This window comes from Anomaloglossus baeobatrachus, chromosome 2, assembly GCF_048569485.1.
Source record: "Anomaloglossus baeobatrachus isolate aAnoBae1 chromosome 2, aAnoBae1.hap1, whole genome shotgun sequence".
Taxonomy (NCBI): Eukaryota; Metazoa; Chordata; class Amphibia; order Anura; family Aromobatidae; genus Anomaloglossus; species Anomaloglossus baeobatrachus.
The window spans coordinates 748,819,988-748,840,551 of NC_134354.1; the positions used below are offsets into that span (position 1 = coordinate 748,819,988).

General features: G+C 44.3%; 1 protein-coding gene across 1 annotated transcript; it reads left to right on the forward strand.

Annotated features, from left to right (window-relative positions):
- The first annotated feature begins 1,557 nt into the window (after positions 1-1,557).
- LOC142290010 (matrix metalloproteinase-20-like) lies at positions 1,558-20,242 on the forward strand. Its single transcript, XM_075333956.1, has 7 exons — positions 1,558-1,796; positions 4,169-4,317; positions 13,878-14,003; positions 14,082-14,243; positions 17,538-17,664; positions 18,930-19,063; positions 20,082-20,242. The coding sequence occupies exons 1-7, from the start codon at positions 1,588-1,590 to the stop codon at positions 20,240-20,242; spliced, it is 1,068 nt and encodes a 355-aa protein (XP_075190071.1). The 5' UTR covers positions 1,558-1,587.
- The last annotated feature ends 322 nt before the right edge of the window (positions 20,243-20,564 follow it).

Here is a 20,564-nt window from a genome sequence, read left to right on the forward strand (position 1 = left end):
GGGCTTGATGCCAGCTGACATTACTCTGCTGACATCAACCTCAAATAATATTACCCTGATTGTCATCGCACCAGGGCAATCAAGAAGAGCAGGGCGAAGTGCAATATTGGCGCATATAATCTAATGCACCAATTCTGGGGCAGCTGTGGGCTGATGTTATTAGGGTGGGAAGTAACAAATAAAGATCCCTTGTCTTCTCGTTTATCCCAACCTCAATGCTCGTTACCTTGGCTACTTTTACTGAACCTGTGCTGTCTGCCCTGACCTCGGATTGCCTAACTACGTCTGTGTCTGTGCGCTCTGTATTTTGCATATCAGTAACACTGATATGTTCAGTATTAGATCAGTAAGACAGAGTGAACAGCAGTGAGAGCAGCTTCTTCTTACCTCGGCAAACCTGCTATCTCCAGTAGTAGATCAGATAGACAGAGTGGACAGCAGTGTGAACAATCTCTTCTTATTTCAGCACCCCTGGTATCTTCAGTATTAGATCAGATAGAAAGTGTGAACAGCAGTGTGAGTAGCCTCTTTTTACATCAGAAATCCTGGTATCTCCAGTATTAGCTCACAGAGACAGGGTGGACAGTAGTGTGATCAGTCTCTTCTAACCTCTGCATTCCTGATTTCTACAGTATTAGATCAGATAAGCATGGCGGACAGCAGTGTATGCAGCCTCTTCTTACCTCTGCATACCTTATTTCTCCAGTATTAGATCAGATAGACAAGGTCGACAGCAGTGTGAGCAGACTGTTCTTACTACAAACAACTCTGGTATCTCGAGTATTAGATCAAAATGACTTTGTGGACAGCAGTGGGGGCAGCCTCTTCTTACCTCTGCACCCCTGGTATCTCCAGTATTAGATCACAGGAAGAGGGTGGACAGCAGTGTGAGCAGCCTCCCCTTACCTCTGAACCCCTTATTTATCCAGTAGTAGATCAGATAGACAAGGTGGACAGCGGTGTGAGCAGCCTGTTTTTACTACAAGCAAGTCGGTATCTCCAATATTAGATCAGAATGACTTTGTGGACAGCAGTGTGAGCAGCCTCTTCTTACCTCTCCACCCCTGATTTCTCCAGTATTAGATCAGCTACACAGGGAGAGCAGCAGTGTGAGCAGTAGCTTCTTATCTCATCATTCCTAGTATCTCCAGTATTGGAACAGACTATCCACTGGGATCACATTTTCATACACATGAAGGGGGAATGTTGGAGCTTCTTACTACTGTACATATCCTCCTGTTCTCCTGTCCTATTACCATTCCAGTACAAGATTCTGTCTATGTAACAGGTATCCATTTTAATGTTCCATAGTGAATACCTCCCTAAACAAAACAAATGTAGTTGGCTGATTAAACGTACTTAGGAATTTATTTCTAATGACATTTTATTTTTTAATTTAGCTTTTCTAGTCCCGGAGAGCCCCATTTAAAAAAATAAATAAATTATTCCTTGAACTACACATTTTGATATTGACTAAAATATTTTGTCCATATTTATTATCAAGTTTTTTATAATGCATAAATACTTTTTTGATTGTCTTGTCACTTGTAGGAATATCTTGATAAATATTACAGCAGTGAAGGACAGATGACTGTAGCTGAGATGGTGACAGCTGATGCATCATTTTCACGGAAAATAAGAGTAATGCAGAAGTTCTTTGGTCTACAAGTTACTGGAAAACTGGATTATTCGACCATGGCTGTCATGAATAAACCACGCTGTGGCATGCCAGATGTGGCCAACTACCACCTCTTCCCAGGAGAACCAAAGTGGACAAAAACGACATTGACTTATAGGTGACTATTTTAGAGGTCAATATCTGTAGTTGTTTTTGGTAAATGTGGTATTCCTTTCTTTTCCCCAGTATACTTCCCTTTTTTAACAGCATTGATATCAGAATGTACTCATTTGGAGTACAGATGACAGCAGTGAAATGCTCAGTTTCTGCGTCACACTGAGGTACCTAGGGGCCAAAAGTAATATTGTTTCTGGTGGCACATTCTTCAATTATATGCAATGCAAGTACTAGCTGTAGCACGCGGTGTTGCCCAGGATAGTAGCTAAATTTCTCTCTTTCACTGTCTTTCTCCCACTCTCCCTTTCTCCCACTTTCCCTCTCTCCCATCTTATCTCTCTCACACACTCTCTCTCCCACTCTCTCTCTCACCACCAAAATCATACTAACTCACATATAAGCTTCTTATACTAACAATGTCCTTCATTGCCTATAGTAACCAATCACAGCTCCTATTAATGAGTCAAATGAGGGGGCTGTGTAAAATGTTGTGATTGTACATGCGATGGTGCAGATTCCTTTAAGGGATATACACACATACACACACTCAGCTTTATATATTAGACTAGCTGTAATACTGGGCCTTGCCCAGGATAGTAACTGTCTCTGTCTTTCTCCCACTGCCTCACTCTCCCTCTCTGTCTGTCTGTCTCTGTCTCTGTCTGTCCCTCTCTATCTATCTTTCTGTTTCTCTCTTTGTCTGTCTCTCTATTTGTCTCTCTCTGTTTGTGTTTATCCGTCTCTCTGTCTGTCTCTATCCATCTGTATCTGTCTGGCTCTCTCCCTGTCTGCCTCTCTCTCTGTCTCTCTATCTCTCTGTCTGGCTCTCTGTCTGGCTCTCTCCCTGTCTGCCTCTCTATCTGTCGCTCTCTATTCGTCTCTGTCTCTCTCTTTGTCTCTCTGTCTGTCTATATCTGTCTGCCTCTCTCTCTGTCTGTCTCTGTTTCTCTCTCTGTTTTTCTGTCTCTCTGTCTATATTTGTTTCTCCACCGATATCATATTACCTCACACAATAGCTTCTTATACTAAGAATGTCCTTCATTGCCTATGGCAACCAATCACAGGTCCTATTAATGAGCTGTTTCTCCCAGCTCTATTGACTTTAAAGTAAGCAGGCTTTTTGGTGAATAATTGTAAAGCGTAGGGCTAAATTTTCCCCTCAAAACATAGTCTATGATGTTCCCTGAGTCAAATTAGGAGGCTGTGCAAAATGTTGTGATTGTAAATGCGATGGTACGGATTCCTTTAGTGGATATACAGTACATACACACACACACACACACGCGCGCACACACACACACGCGCACACACACACACGCACACACACACACTCAGCTTTATATATTAAATTATTTACCTGGGATGAGGGATACTATGTGGTTTGTTGTGGATGTTTTATGTAAATTCATACAATGCTTCCATAAAACAATAAACAAGCTGCTCATGTAGAGGGCTCACTGATTCAGTGGGGCCCCCCGGGAAATTCTCCACTTCCCCTGTCGGCCAGTCGAAGCCTGGTCAGTTTAGCTTCTGTGTCTCACTAACTCTGAGGATGAGCAGCAAAAGGAGATTGTATAGATAAGTAGAACTCTCAAAGAAGGACACAGGTGATGACTTTCACTGCCATCATCTGTACGCCAAATAATTAAGTTCTTATATCAACGCAGGCAAATAGATTGGGGGAAAAGCAGGGATTTGAAAGCAACTCATATGCAATTTTTTTTTATATTTTACTAGATTTGAAGTCAAACAACCTAATAAAGTGATTTGCAACATTTACTAACTTTCCATTTGGACAAAATTATAAAAAAATAGATATTCTTTAAGTAATTTTTAGCTCTTTCTGTTTTTACTGGTGGACTTAATAATTGATTAGTTTAAAAATATAGTTTCTTTTCTTTTCTGTTCTTTTGCTTCTTTTTGTACTCTTTTAGAGCGAAATATAGCGTTTTCCTTTAAGTATAAACAAACATGTCACATCTTCGTGATCAATTGAAACAAATATTCTTCAGCTGAATAAACTAATATAGAAATGGTGGAAAAGTCAAACTTTTACTGTAAAATAAAGGTATAAAAAGAATGATGAATTGGGGCCAATGTGAAGTCTATCAGTAAAAAATAAATAAATAAAATAATATTTCTGCAATATCTGTTTTGCACCAACCAATCAATTTGTGCAAGCAATTCTAAGAATATTTTGCAAAAAGGAACTCGTCTCTTATAAAAATATCTATCTGATCTCTTCTTACACAGGAAGAAACAGAGCAAAATATACCATGAAGAAATATCTAGGGGACATATTATATCTGTATTGTATAAAGTGGTGATTACGATTAATCGTTACTGAGTTTTGCAAATATTATTTTCTTTGAGGATTGACAAGTATACCGCCACCATGAGCAAGAGCGACGTTGATAGAGCCATCGATATGGGTCTGAAAGCTTGGAGTGATGCTGCGCCTTTATCTTTTGTGAAAACAAACCAAGGGGAAGCCGACATTATGATTTCCTTTGAGTCCGGAGGTATGAGATGTTGTGTGTGTGCTGGTAGGTGGCAATAATGTATCAACACTTATAATTGTCCAGGACAAATTATGTTGTTGCATAGACCAAGGTTTTGGACTGGTTCTGAAAAATCAGGATAGTCAGAAAGTAGGATAGACTTGGAAAAGAACTGACTCAGCTAATGAAATGAGCTCCGCCAGTACTGTACTGTAGTGCCTTCAAATCTACTCAATTAGAGGTGGGGAGACAAAAAGGCGCAATAGGGTCTTACCCGGTATACCAGGGGTAATAAGAAGGAAATAGATAATAATAATAATAGATTATTAAATAGATAATAATCAATGATCATACATTTTACAATTTTTTCTTAATTTTTATTATAAATGTTTATTCTTTTGCGATAATTTATTAATGGATCATAATGTGAAAATTTTATTTTTTTCCTTCATTCACGTGTCTGCTTCTCCACGTGCTTGTGAGTCATCACCCTGCAATCCTGTGGGCGGATGACGTCATAGCTGTCAACGTGGCAGTATGGATCCTTTATAAGACACCAGCTTGGGAATGTTTGTATGATTTATTTTTCCCTGAAGAAGGAGACGGTCCTTGTCTCTGAAACGCGTTGGAATGCTGTAATAAAAAAGAAACTTTTATATCAGTTCTGCCTCAGTGGTTTTTAAGCGCGGCACATACCCGTTTTCTCTCTGTATGTATATTTTTAAATCTACTCAATGGCAGGGGCGTAATAATGACAGACTAGGAGGGGGAATATATACCAGGATGGGAGCATATACACAAGGATGGGAGCATATATACTAGGATGGGAACATATACACCAGTATGGGGAACACATACACCAGGATGGGAAGATATACACCAGGATGGGAAACATATATACTGGGAGGGGCACAAGATGGGGAACATAAATACCAGGATTGGGAGACATATATACCAGGATATTGAATGTATATGCACCAGAATGGAAACATATACACCAGGATTTGGTCCAGGATGGGGATATATATACCAGGATGGGGAACATAAATACCAGTATGGACCCAAGATGGGGAACATAAATACCATTATTGGGAGACATACAGTGCCTACAAGTAGTATTCAACCCCCTGCAGATTTAGCAGGTTTGATAAGATGCAAATAAGTTAGAGCCTGCAAACTTCAAACAAGAGCAGGATTTATTAACAGATGCATAAATCTTACAAACCAACAAGTTATGTTGCTCAGTTAAATTTTAATAAATTTTCAACATAAAAGTGTGGGTCAATTATTATTCAACCCCTAGGTTTAATATTTTGTGGAATAACCCTTGTTTGCAATTACAGCTAATAATCGTCTTTTATAAGACCTGATCAGGCCGGCACAGGTCTCTGGAGTTATCATGGCCCACTCCTCCATGCAGATCTTCTCCAAGTTATCTAGGTTATTTGGGTGTCTCATGTGGACTTTAATCTTGAGCTCCTTCCACAAGTTTTCAATTGGGTTAAGGTCAGGAGACTGACTAGGCCACTGCAACACCTTGATTTTTTCCCTCTTGAACCAGGCCTTGGTTTTCTTGGCTGTGTGCTTTGGGTCGTTGTCTTGTTGGAAGATGAAATGACGACCCATCTTAAGATCCTTGATGGAGGAGCGGAGGTTCTAGGCCAAAATCTCCAGGTAGGCCGTGCTATCCATCTTCCCATGGATGCGGACCAGAAGGCCAGGCCCATTGGCTGAGAAACAGCCCCACAGTATGATGCTGCCACCACCATGCTTGACTGTAGGGATGGTATTCTTGGGGTCGTATGCAGTGCCATCCAGTCTCCAAACGTCACGTGTGTGGTTGGCACCAAAGAACTCGATCTTGGTCTCATCAGACCAGAGAACCTTGAACCAGTCTGTCTCAGAGTCCTCCAAGTGATCATGAGCAAACTGTAGACGAGCCTTGACATGACGCTTTGAAAGTAAAGGTACCTTACGGGCTCGTCTGGAACGGAGACCATTGCGGTGGAGTACGTTACTTATGGTATTGACTGAAACCAATGTCCCCACTGCCATGAGATCTTCCCGGAGCTCCTTCCTTGTTGTCCTTGGGTTAGCCTTGACTCTTCGGATAAGCCTGGCCTCGGCACGGGTGGAAACTTTCAAAGGATGTCCAGGCCGTGGAAGGCTAACAGTAGTTCCATAAGCCTTCCACTTCCGGATGATGCTCCCAACAGTGGAGACAGGTAGGCCCAACTCCTTGGAAAGGGTTTTGTACCCCTTGCCAGCCTTGTGACCCTCCACGATCTTGTCTCTGATGACCTTGGAATGCTCCTTTGTCTTTCCCATGTTGACCAAGTATGAGTGCTGTTCACAAGTTTGGGGAGGGTCTTAATTAGTCAGAAAAGGCTGGAAAAAGAGATAATTAATCAAAACATGTGAAGCTCATTGTTCTTTGTGCCTGAAATAATTCTTAATACTTTAGGGGAACCAAACAGAATTCTGGTGGTTTGAGGGGTTGAATAATAATTGACCCTCTGAATGAACTTATCACAATTTTTAAAAAAAAAAAAAAAAAAAAAAAAGAAATAACATTCTTTTTTGCTGCAGTGCATTTCACACTTCCAGGCTGATCTACAGTCCAAATGTCACAATGCCAAGTTAATTCCGAATGTGTAAACCTGCTAAATCTGCAGGGGGTTGAATACTACTTGTAGGCACTGTATATACCAGGATGGGGAATATATACACCAGGATTGAAACATATACACCAGGAGGGGCCCAGGATGGAGAAAATATATACCAGGAGGGGCCCAGGATGGGGAACATATATACTGGGAGGGGCCCAAGATGAGGAACATAAATACCAGGATTGGGAGACATATATACCGGGATGGAAACATATACACCAGGATGGGGTCCAGAATGGGGACATATATACCAGGATGGGATCAGGATGGAGGACATTACTACGTAATTTTTGTGGTGTTGTGGTGACTGGAAAAATTATAATCCTGACATTTCAATTTTTTTTCTCTTTACAGTGCATGCCAATCAAGTAATTACAGTATATGTATATTTTGATAAATGGAAAGTTTACAGATGCGGAAATACCAAATCTATTTATTTTTTTACACTTCTTTAATATTAATAGCAGAAAAAGAGAATTTTGTTTACTTACCGTAAATTCTTTTTCTTATAGTTCCGTATTGGGAGACCCAGACATTGGGGTGTATAGCTTCTGCCTCCGGAGGACACACAAAGTACTACACTAAAAAGTGTAGCTCCTCCCTCTGAGCATATACACCCCTGGATAACCAGATCTAGCCAGTTTAGTGCAAAAGCTGAAGGAGAATAGCCACCCACAAGTAAAGACAGAGCAAGAACCGGAACAACCGGAGTCTCTGTCTACGACAACAGCCGGTGATAACACGCGGAACAAGAAACTGCCAACAGGCAACAGGGAGGGTGCTGGGTCTCCCAATACGGAACTATAAGAAAAAGAATTTACGGTAAGTAAACAAAATTCTAAGAACAGCGGTGCGAGACACATAGATCCGGAGCGCCCGCACCAGATCCAGAGTATGCAACGCTTTTTCAAAGCGATGAACAGGAGCCGGACAAAAGGAAGGCAGGGAAATGTCCTGGTTAAGGTGGAAAGGAGAAACCACCTTAGGGAGAAAATCCGGAGTCGGACGGAGAACCACCTTGTCTTGATGAAAAACCAAAAAAGTGACTCCGAAGAGAGCGCAGCCAAATCAGAGACTCTCCTGAGGGAAGTTATGGCCACTAGAAAGACCACTTTCTGTGAAAGACGAGACAAAGAAACCTCCCTAAGAGGCTCAAAGGGGGGTTTCTGCAAGGCCGTGAGGACCAGATTGAGGTCCCAGGGATCCAAGGGCCGCCGGTAAGGCGTAATGATGTGAGACGCGCCCTGCATGAAGGTGCGCACCTGAGCCAGCCGGGCGATACGCCGCTGGAACAACACTGACAGAGCCGAGACTTGTCCCTTGAGGGAATTGAGGGATAGTCCTAGCTGCAGACCGGACTGTAGAAAGTACAGAAGGGTTGGCAAGGAAAAAGGCCAAGGAGCATGGCCGGAAGAGCGACACCAGGACAGGAAAATTCTCCAGGTCCTGTGATAGATTTTGGCCGAGGAAGACTTCCGAGCCCGAGTCATAGTGGAGATGACTTCAGGAGGAATACCAGAAGCCGTCAAGATCCAGGACTCAAGAGCCACGCCGTCAATCTGAGAGCCGCAGAATTCTGGCAGAAAAACGGACCTTGTGAGAGAAGGTCTGGATGGTCCGGAAGATGCCACGGCACGTCTACGGACAGATGGAGCAGGTCTGGGTACCAAGCTCGCCTAGGCCAGTCCGGAGCAATGAGGATGACCCGACGGCCCTCCATTCTGATCTTGCGCAGGACTCTGGGCAAGAGAGCTAGAGGGGGAAACACGTAGGACAGACGAAACTGGGACCAATCTTGAACCAGAGCGTCCGCTGCAAAGGCCTGAGGATCGTGGGAGCGAGCCACGTAAACCGGAACCTTGTTGTTGTGCCGGGATGCCATTAGATCTACTTCCGGAGTGCCCCACTTGCGGCAGATTGACTGAAACACTGCCGGATGCAGGGACCACTCGCCACTGTCCACGGTTTGACGGCTGAGATAATCTGCTTCCCAGTTTTCCACGCCTGGGATGTGGACTGCGGATATGGTGGACTTGGAGTCCTCCGTCCATTGAAGGATGCGTTGAACCTCCAACATTGCCAGGCGGCTGCTTGTCCCGCCTTGGTGATTGATGTAGGCAACCGCTGTCGCGTTGTCTGACTGGACTCGGATGTGCTTGCCCGCCAAAAGTTGGTGAAAAGCTAGGAGAGCTAGAAGCACAGTTCTGGTTTCCAGCACATTGATCGAGAGGGCTGATTCGGACGGAGTCCAAGTGCCCTGTGCTCGGTGGTGGAGACATACCGCTCCCCAGCCGGATAGACTGGCATCCGTGGTGAGGATCACCCAGGACGGGGCCAGGAAGGAGCGTCCCTGAGACAGAGAGAGGGGCCGAAGCCACCACTGAAGGGAGCCCCTGGTCTGTGGCGACAGAGCCACTAGCCTGTGCAAGGAGGAAGTCCGCTTGTCCCAACAGCGAAGAATGTCCAGCTGCAGAGGACGCAGATGGAACTGGGCAAAGGGAACAGCCTCCATTGACGCCACCATCTGACCCAGCACCTGCATTAGGTGCCTGATGGAATGACGGCGGGGCCTCAGCAGAGAGCGCACCGCCAGATGGAGGGACTGCTGTTTGACTAAGGGCAGCTTCACAAGTGCCGGCAGAGTCTCGAACTGCATCCCTAGGTACGTGAGCCTCTGGGTCGGAGTCAGAGTGGATTTGGGCAGATTGACAAGCCACCTGAATTGGGCTAGAGTGGCGAGAGTGAGCGAGACACTCTGCTGACAGTCTGCGCTGGATGAAGCCTTGACTAGAAGGTCGTCCAGGTAAGGAATCACTGCCAACCCCTGGAGGTGCAGAACCGCAACCACTGCTGCCATGACCTTGGTGAATACTCGAGGGGCCGTGGCTAACCCGAAGGGGAGAGCCACGAATTGGAAATGTTCCTCTCCGATTGCAAAACGTAGCCAACGCTGGTGTGAAACTGCAATTGGCACATGCAGATAGGCATCTCTGATGTCGATGGATGCCAGGAAATTTCCTTGGGTCATTGAGGCAATGACTGATCGCAGAGACTCCATGCGAAAATGCCGCACCTGAACATGCTTGTTGAGAAGCTTGAGATCCAGGATGGGCCAGAAGGAACCGTCCTTTTTGGGGACTAGGAAGAGATTTGAGTAGAAACCTCTGAACCGTTCCCGGGCGGGAACCGGTACAATTACTACGTTGGCCTGCAAGGATGCCACAGCCTGAGAGAAGGCGGCGGCCTTGGAGCAGGGGGGAGTTGACAGAAAAAATCTGTTTGGCGGGCTGGAAGAGAATTCTATCCTGTAGCCGTGGGAGATGATATCCCGCACCCACTGATCGGAGACGTGTTGAAACCACACGTTGCCAAAGTGGGAGAGCCTGCCACCGACTAAGGACGTTGCTGGCACGGCCAGATAGTCAAGAGGAGGCTGCCTTAGTGGCAGCAGCTCCTGCGGTCTTTTGTGGACGCGCCTTTGTGCGCCAGTTGGGTTTTTGGTCCTTGGCTGAGTTAGTGGACGAGGCCGAGGGCTTAGAGGATGACCAGTTGGAGGAACGAAAGGAACGAAACCTCGACTGGTTCCTACCCTGGGCAGGTTTCCTGGTTTTAGTTTGTGGCATGGAAGTACTCTTCCCGCCAGTAGCTTCCTTAATAATTTCATCCAGTTGTTCACCGAATAGCCTGGATACAGCAAAAGGGAGCCCAGCAAGGTACTTCTTTGAAGAAGCATCTGCCTTCCACTCTCGAAGCCACAAGATCCTGCGGATAGCGAGGGAATTAGCCGAAGCCACCGCAGTGCGGTGAGAAGCCTCCAGCATGGCAGACATGGCATAGGATGAAAAAGCTGAAGCTTGGGAAGTTAAGGCAACCATTTCGGGCATAGATTCCCTGGTGAGGGAATGCATCTCCTCTAGAGAAGCAGAGATGGCTTTGAGAGCCCACACTGCTGCAAAAGATGGGGAGAACGAGGCCGCTGCCGCCACATATACAGATTTGGCCAGAAGGTCAACCTGGCGGTCAGTGGAATCCTTAAGAGAGGTGCCATCAGCCACTGATACAACGGTCCGGGCTGAGAGTCTAGACACCGGAGGGTCTACCTTTGGTGAATGAGCCCACTCCTTGACCACCTCAGGTGGAAAGGGAAAACGGTCATCAGAACCACGCTTTGGGAAGCGTTTGTCAGGACAGGCCCTAGGCTTGGTCACAGTGGCCTGAAAACTGGAGTGGTTAAAGAACACACTCCTTGTCCTCTTAGGCAAGGTAAACTGGTGCTTTTCTGCCAGAGAGGGTTGCTCCTCTGATACTGGCGGATTGAGATCCAGTACAGAATTAATGGACGCAATCAAATCACTAACATCTGAGTCACTTTCGGACAGATCAATGGGGCACATGGAGGTAGCCTCCGAGCCCCCAGTAAAGGCATCCTCCTCGTCCTGCGAGTCAGCTCTTGAATCAGAGCCGCGGGACGAGGAAGGAGAGGGGGCCCTGCGTCTCCTTTTAGGAGGACGGGGTCTGGGACCAGCTGAAGAATCCTCTGTGAGCTCCGCTGAGAGAGCCCTAGCAGCAGAGGCGCCCTGAGAAGGGGGCTGATGCATGTTCAGCAAAGTCCGGGACAGCTGTCCCATGGAGTCGGCAAAAGACTGGGAGATTGACCTAGAGAAGGATTCTACCCAAGCCGGGGGTTCAGCCACCGGAGCCGGAGCAGCCGGATCGACCACTGTGGGTGCGATTCCAGGCTGAGGCATTGTCAGGTTAGAGCAGGCATCACAATGTGGATATATGCTCGGTTCAGGCAGCACGAGCTTACATGCAGTGCATATTGAGTACAGCCTTGCAGCCTTGTTCCTGGTGTGGGACATGCTGCTGAAGTGGGGGTTCTGAGCCAGAATGACCCCCAGAGAGTATATAAGAAGGTCCACAACCGGAGGTTGTGGCTTACCAGACCGTTTGTGTGCCCTCCAGATCCCACAGCCCGGACCCCCAAGCAGCTTAGCAGGGATGCTGCAGCCAGCGCTGATCCAGAGAAAAAACGCTGAGAAAATGGTGCCGGAGCGAGGAGAGGGGGCGGGACCTGCTCTGAGAGTGGGATCTGGAGGGCCAAGGAGATTTACAGGGGAGGGGACATGTACTCAGAGAGGAGTGTCCCTCCCCTGTGCCGAACGGCCGCTGGGCGGAGCCGCACTGTCCCTCTGCATGATTGACATGCGAGGGCAGTGAAATCGAAAGTAGGCCTCCGGCGAAGCCGGGGCCTAAATTTAAGCGATGCAGCCGGCGCGCAGGCACCATCGGCGCGGTTCTCAGGCGACAACCAGAGAACCGGCCGGAAATGTCAGAAAAGTTACACAGCACACTCTCCCACCATAATAAAGTACCGGGACCCCCCGAATATAAACGTCTCAGGTACTTAGCTTGCTGAGATGCAGGGTTCCAAGTCCCTGGGGATGAGTGCTCCGTCCAGCAGGATCCTGAAGGGCTGCGGATGGAGACCGGTCTCCTGCAAAGCAAAGAGAACCGTGCTGGCTCCCACTTCAAGCCAGAGCCCGAGGGATGGTGAAGGAGCGCGGCATGTAAGGCTCCAGCCTTGGAATCAACCTTAACAACACCACCGACACAGTGGGGTGAGAAGGGACATGCCGGGAGTCCAGGCTTGGACCCGCTTTTCTTCAAAAACTTTCTAAAAATGAAAAATCAGATGAGAATGCATGTGTGGATGTATGCCTCCTGAACACAAAGCAATGAACTGGCTAGATCTGGTTATCCAGGGGGTGTATATGCTCAGAGGGAGGAGCTACACTTTTTAGTGTAGTACTTTGTGCGTCCTCCGGAGGCAGAAGCTATACACCCCAATGTCTGGGTCTCCCATAGGAACAATAAAGAAAAGGGATGTTATTAATTTTTTTCTTGTTTTTTTTTTACTATACTTTTTAATCCTCCTAGGGGACCTGAACCTGCAATCATGAAATCACACTATATACTGTAAAACTACATTTTTGAAGTATATAGCAATTTATTAAAAATCATAGTCTCATTTGAAGCTCAGCTTTTGGCTAAGCTATACTAGAGGACCAAGATGGCAGGAAAAGGGGGCATCCAATCACTATCGCCATCCCATAATCATCTCGCGGGAGGGTCAATGGGTGGAATAGTACGCTCCACTCACTAAAGTGATTTTCAGCAGTGTTTGAAGCTCAGCTCCACTTGCTGTAGTTAAAGGCAGATGATGGCGACATGCACCTGACTTATCTTCATTGTTGGGAAGGGTATAACGCTTTCCTGCTTTTTTTTTTACACGAAACCTAGAGAAAAGCATGGTCATGTTTTCCTCATGTCTAATTGCAAGATAAAACTGCTTTGGTGCACCTAATATTTCTAATTCTTTTTAAATTGACATCCACTGTTTGAGGCTGTTCCTTTTTAGCAGTATTTTATCAGCACTATAGGTGCTTGAGCTCCCTTTCTAGAATGCTCTGCGTCTACCATTGTTCAAAGGCTTGCTTACCCTGCTGTGATAATCTGCCTTTCTAGTTTGTCTGTGTGCACACTAACAGACAGGAGAGCAAAAACAGAGATCCACCCTCACTTTCTATAGTCTGTCTAGGTGCTACAGATGAATTAATCTTGACAACAGGCAGCGAACGACAACTTAGATAGACGAGAGACACCTTGTAACTGACACTTTGAAGTCATTTTTTAGGGAGTAACACAACATAATTTAAAAATAAAGTGATTTGCAGTGTGCCTATCTCACCATCTATCTAAGGAGATCAAATTATCAGTAAGTATAGGGGTCCTTCAGGCGACTTGAGATGCTGACTGTAGTAGGTGATGTTGTATAGAGCTATTTCCACAGTGGATGTAATTTTTAAAAGGTTTTAAACTTAATCATAAATTTAATTTTGGATTATTTAGACCATGGAGACTCTTATCCATTTGATGGACCTCGAGGTACTTTGGCTCATGCATTTGCACCAGGTGAAGGTCTGGGAGGAGATACTCACTTTGACAATGCTGAGAGGTGGACACCAGGAGCAAACGGTAATTATATGACTTCTAATCTCTATGCTCTATATTCCAGTTATGAGTACGTTTTATTCTTTTTTTTTATCATTTAAGGGTTTAACCTCTTCACAGTAGCGGCTCATGAATTCGGACATGCTTTAGGGCTTGGACATTCGAGTGACCCAACAGCCTTGATGTATCCAACTTACAAATATCAGCATCCTATTGGATTTCGCCTCCCTAAGGATGACGTGAAAGGGATACAAGCCCTGTATGGTACAGTAAACACATGGCTTGGCTTCTAATATATGGGCTAGTGCCCTATTATTGTAAGTTATAAGCATATTAGTAGTCAATACGGAGATCCATGACAATATAAATCACAGTACTGCAGGCATAGCATTTACACACATGGACAATATTGTTGGTTACCTTCTGTTAAAATAGAAAATCCACAATAGTCACTGAAATAACTGGTAAATGATAAAAGTAATTTTCAATTCAAATTTACTGAATATCAACTAAAGGAAATCAGACATTTGTTTTGAATCTTTGTTCAACAAAAAAAAAAAACGAATGAAAAAGGTCTGGTTCCCTTAACTTAAAGGGTTATTCCCATCTCCAAGATCCTATTTCAATATGAAGTAGGTATAATAATAATAATAATAATAATAATAATAATAATAATAACAAATGCCTCAATTTGAAATGTAGTAAAGTTCATCTGATTCACTATGTTACTTACCTCATGTGCAGGGAATTTCAGGACCTTAGGTATCCATGGTTATGACCACTAGCAACTAACTAACTGTGCCTATATGTGTGGTCGTAACTATGGATACCTAAGGTCCTGCAATGACCTGAACCTGAGGTAAGTGACATAGTGAATCAGAGAACTATACTACATTTCTAACTGGAGGTATTTGTTATTATTATATTACTCCTTCTACATTATGGATAGGATCTTGGAGACGGGAATAACCCTTTAACACTTTGTTGAGCAACCTATTGAGACAATCTGCAAACACACAATTTCTATAGCCCTCAATGAGACTTCTACTCCTGTCTACAAGTATTTTGGCTGACTCCTCATGAACAAACTGCTCCAGTTGTCTCAGGTGTGAAGGTCCCTTTTTCAGACCTCAGGTATCAGCTCCTTCCACAGATGTCAGTAGGATTTAGATCAGGACTCATAGAAGCCACTTCAGAAAATGCAATGCAAATCCAATGCTTTGAATGCTTTGAGTCATTATCTTAGTAGAGATCTCATGACCTGTGACCAAAGCGGGCTTTACATGCTGCGACATCACTAGCGATGTCGCGAGCGATAGCACCCGCCCACGTCAGTGGCGCATCACAGGGTGATCGTTGTCGTAGCGAACAATATCGCTACGGCAGCGTCACACGCAATTACCTCTTCACCGGCGTCGCTATGACCGCCGAACAATCTCTCCTTTAAGGGGGAGGTTCGTTCGGCGTCACAGCGGCGTCACTAAGCAGCCGCCCAATAAAAGCGGAGGGGCAGAGATGAGCGGGCGGAACATCCCGCCCACCTCCTTCCTTCATCATTGCGGGCGGCCGCAGGTACGGTGATGTTCCTCGTTCCTGCGGTGTCACACATAGCAATGTGTGCTGCCACAGGAACGACGAACAACCTGCGTCCTGCAACAGCAACAATATTTGGGATTAGAACGACGTGTCAACGATCAACTATTAGGTACGTAATTTTGATCGTTAACGGTTGTTCCTACGTTTCAAACGCAACGACGTCGCTAACGAGGCGTCACGAATACCGTGACCCCAACGACATCTCGTTAGCGATGTCGTTGCGTGTAAAGCCCGCTTTAGACCAGGCTTTCTGACACTGGGCAGCACATTTTGCTCCAGACTGCCTTGATAGTCTTGAGATTTCATTGTAGCCTACACAGATTCAAGACACCCTGTACCAGATGTAGCAAAGTAGCCCCAAGACATAACTGAGACTCTTCCACGTGTCACAGTAGGTACAATGTTCTTTTCTTTGTATGATTCATTTTTGGGTCTGTGAACATGGAGCTAGTGTGACTTACCAAAAAGCTCTAGTTTTGTCTCATGCATCCCAGAATTTTTATGACTTGTCAAAATGCATTTCGTAAAATTCCAGTCTCTTTTTTACGATTTGTTTTCAACAGTGGTTTCCTCTTCGATCATCTTTCATGGACTCCACTTTGACCAAGATGATGATGGATGGTGTGATCTGACACTGATACACCTTGCCCTTGGAGTACACCTCTAATCCCTTTGAAAGTTGTTCTACTCTCTTTGGTTACCATTCATATCATCTGTATCGTCAATTTGTCATCAATTTTCCTCTTGCGGCCACTGCCAGAGATATTGCTAGAATACCATAGATCTTAAACTTCTGAATAATATGTGCAACTGTAGTAAGAGGAACATCAAGCTGTTTGAATATAGTCTTGTAGCCTTTACCTTTAACATGTCCATCTATCATTTTCTTTATAACTCTTTCCTTTCTTTCCTTTCTTTGGTTGATATTCAGTGTGGTATATACCATGATACCAAACAGCACATTGACTACTTTTCACCCTATAAATAGGCAGACTGACTGATTACAAATTTGCAGTCACTTGTCATTCTAATTACAGGATGCACCTTAGTTTAACACATCTCTATAGTGATATTATTTTCTATCAAAAATGTTTAAAGCCTCTTATCAAAAGTCTTTCGTCATTTTAGTCCAAGCAAGTTTCATTAGTTTTTTTTATTTATTTATTTTTCTATTGAACCCAAGTTCAAGAGTAATATCTGTCTGTTCTGTTGTGCCTCATTCCGGGACTCACGCCGCTTTATTATGGTGTGAAGACCTCCGGAGCGCCACCAGTAATAGTTCCTGCTTTGCAGTGTGTGCAACTGGTTCTTGTGAGTTAGCCTTGATCTGTCCCGCTACCCAGGTTACCTCTCCCTGACCTCTGTTTCCCTTGTACTGTTTGTCTGCATTGTTTCCCAGACCCCGGTCCCATTCTGTGTCTCGGTCCTCTCCCCCTCTTTTGTACTAACTTGCTCTCCCAGCCTTGGACTTAGGTAACATTTCCTGACCACAGCTCTGCTTCCCCATTATGGCTTCTGACGTGACCTCTTGGATCCTGACCCTCATGCTTTCACCTGTTTACGGCTTGTTCACTCCCTTGTTCTGACGCGACTTCCTGGTTTAGACTTGGGCTTGCTGACTACCCTTTCACTGGTGCGTGTGCCCCCTAGTGGGCTTTAGTCTAACTGCTCTTTGGAGTTTTATCTCCATTCTGCTTCTGCGCCCCTTGGTGGAAGCCTGACACTCAAGTTCTGGAAGAAACCTAATTCACCTTTTGCTCCATAAGAGGCAGTAGCATTATCACTGACATGCCTTAGTTGGTGATGGTTGCTATTACAGATATCACACTTGGGCTCTGCAGCTTCACTATAATGCCGTGTAGCCACACACAATTTTTTCTTCTATTTTACAGTGGGGCCCTATGATTTTGTATATGTCACAGCACTATATTTGGAAGAATATTCTATTTATGTTTTTTCTAGGGACCAAACACTCTGGGCAAAAAACTTCTGTAGTATCTGAATCACCACATCCAGCTCATTGTCATCCAAACCTGTCTTTTGATGCTGTAACAGCTTTAGGGAATGAACTTCTATTTTTCAAAGACAGGTTAGTATGACTGGTTGGTCTATTTAAAAGTTATCTTTTCCTTAACTTAATAATTTAGTTTATGAAAAATTAAACAACAGTCTTGATTAAAAATTTCCGATACTTTTGTGTTGATAGTGTAGGAAGTGGATTTGCCTCTATACTAATTATGCTATGTATTCTATGTGTTATACCAATTGTATTGTATATGTTAATATGTAATGCTGCTAGCCAGGGGAGATTCCAGATGCAGTAGAACAGGCACCACCTAGTGGTTGGGCTGAGATTACAGTGGAGTGGAAAAGATAGGGTTAAGAGGGAAGTGACAGATGTGCGAAGGAGGGCAGTAGGGAGGTCTCGAGAGGGGACAGTTCAGTATAGGGTTCAAGTGAGAGACATGGCCTCGGTGCTAAGGCTGGTCATGGAACCCTGAAATAACCTCAAGAGGTCCGGAGCCTATGGCTCACCCTGGTGGGCTTGGACAATTGTTTGGTTAGAGATCTGTCAGGGCCCAGAAGTGAACACATCTGTGAGGAAGAGGGGAAAGGAGACACAGAACTCAGATCATGAGCTAGAAATCCAAGGTAGAGGAGGGGGACAGGTCGAGGAGCAGGAGCCCACACTGAGTGAAAGACAGGGAAAAAAGAAGGTCATGTCTGTCATAATAGTGTAAAGAATAAAAGTGGACGATTCTGTTTGGCCAAGTGAACTCCAGTGTTGAGTGTGTTACTAACTGTCTACGATGACGAGTGCCAGCAGAGTGATGGACTCCAACGTGACGAAACCAGTAAGTGTCATGCACCCTACCCAAACTCACATCCGTTGACGGGGTTTCCTTGGCAAAGGAGAGTGACGTGCAAGCAGCCCAGCGCCCTTCTCCTTCAATAGTTACTATGCAGAATAAAGAGTCTCCAAGATAGCAGGAGGCCAAGTCAGTGTAAGGAGACTTATAGGCCATACATTGGTCCTCTAGGAATTTAAATATGAAAATTGTCATTTCAGAGAGGATTAGGACTGCACATTAGATGTCCAGCCCTCTTTCTTGTTGAAGAGGATGTTTGCAAATCCATTATTACAGATTCTGAGCTATCTCTATGGAGTCTGATTTTTCAGTCATGTTCTTCCCATCCAACCTCTACTTATATTTGCTAACTTAAGAAGTAGTAGGTGAGGCAGAAAATAGTAATGGAGATGGGTCACACTTGATCTGTTTATGACTGTAACCATGATGATATGACGTTCCATCTGAAAATTATACATATAAAGATTTTAATTTTATTTAAAAGATCTTTTTGGAGAAGACAGACCCAACTTACCACTCTTCGAGCCAACTCCATTGCAGCATCTTTCCCACAGCTCATGGCGAATGTGGATGCTGCTTACGAAATTGCTGAAAGAGGAACTGCTTATTTTTTTAAAGGTAAAAATACTTAAAAAAATATAAAATTGATACACAAATATTTTTAAATATTTTTTGAATAGCTGATGTACTCTCTTTGCTGTGTTAATATGGAAACCACTTTACTCCGCAAACATATTGGCATTATTTCATTCTAAGATCCACAGGAATTGATCGTTGGGCATTCAAGCCCCAACAATCCCAATGATGGGTCTTCTGAATGCCCCTTAGAGCTCTATTAATTGGATAGGGTACTTCCAGGAATGACTAAGTAAAAAGTTCAACATACATGGTCACCGCTATATTCTAAAGGATCATTTCATAGATTTTTAAACACATTTTATTGCACTTGCAGTCAAAAATATTGAACTACCCAACAAAGTCTCCCCATACAAATCTGTACAGAAGTATGGCTCAGTTATGAAACCTGTGCTTTGCATTTATGACTCTACATGACCAAAACCGATATTTGCTCCCTTTATGTAAAAATATATATTTTTTCTAATGAATGGCAGTTAGGATTTTGAAATTTATAAGGAATTGATAGAGACAATATATTAGAAAATTGTCTTTATATGTCATGTGCCCTAGTTGTCGGGTGCCAGGGACAGGAAACAAGCCACTATGTGTTTTTAGAGCATGGGTTTAAGTAGCAAACAATATTTCTTTCTTATCTTATAAGTCACTAAGTAAAGACGATAAGAACAGCATTTTCCTACTATCCTTAGGCTATGTGCCCACGCTGTGGATTTTGCGCGGATTTTGCCGCGGATTTTGATCCGGAAAAATCTGCAGCATGTCAATTATTGTTGCGGATTTTGGTGCGGATTTTGGGTATAGAATGGGGGAAAAAAAAAAATCTGCATCAAAATCCGCGGCAAATTCGCGGTAAATCCGCGGCAAATCCGCGGCAAAAATAAGGTGTGGATTTGCCGCGAAAGTCGCGGATTTTCATGCAGAAAAATCCGCAGGTACATTCTACCGTGGACACATAGCCTTAGGGTGTGAAGAAATTCAGAAGATTTTGTTTTCTTAACAGGTCCCCATTACTGGGCGACAAGAGGTCTCAGGATTCAAGGACCTCCACGACTTATTTATGACTTTGGACTTCCGAGTATTGTGCAGAAGATAGATGCTGCCGTCCACCTGACGAGCTCTAAGAAGACATTGTTCTTTGTCGGTGAAGACTTCTACAGGTAGAATGTAAGCCCATCGGGCCGAGTCTTATTTACTTACCAAAGTCAGGGATCTAATAATGACCCATAAATCTGCATAAGCATTTATCTATTTCTATAAGACAGATGACTTTACAAAGAGAAAAGCAATCAAAGAAATCCCCTAGAGAGACAAAAACAAAAAACAAACTCAAGTTAAGTTGTTGTCCACTTACGGACAAACCAATCTTAGCAGCTAAGTTGTGCATCAAAAAATAAAACTAAAACATATAGTAAACTCCTGGACCAGTGCCGTTCCAGTGACTACATCTCCTTGAGGCCATGTGACATTAACATGCCAATCAGTG

Coding starts and splice junctions, on each gene's coding strand:
- LOC142290010 (XM_075333956.1), top strand. CDS start 1,588: ATGACTGTAGCTGAGATGGTGACAGCTGATGCATCATTTTCACGGAAA. Junction 1,797..4,168: donor AAAACGACATTGACTTATAG/GTGACTATTTTA, acceptor ATTTTCTTTGAG/GATTGACAAGTATACCGCCA. Junction 19,064..20,081: donor AACTGCTTATTTTTTTAAAG/GTAAAAATACTT, acceptor TTTTCTTAACAG/GTCCCCATTACTGGGCGACA.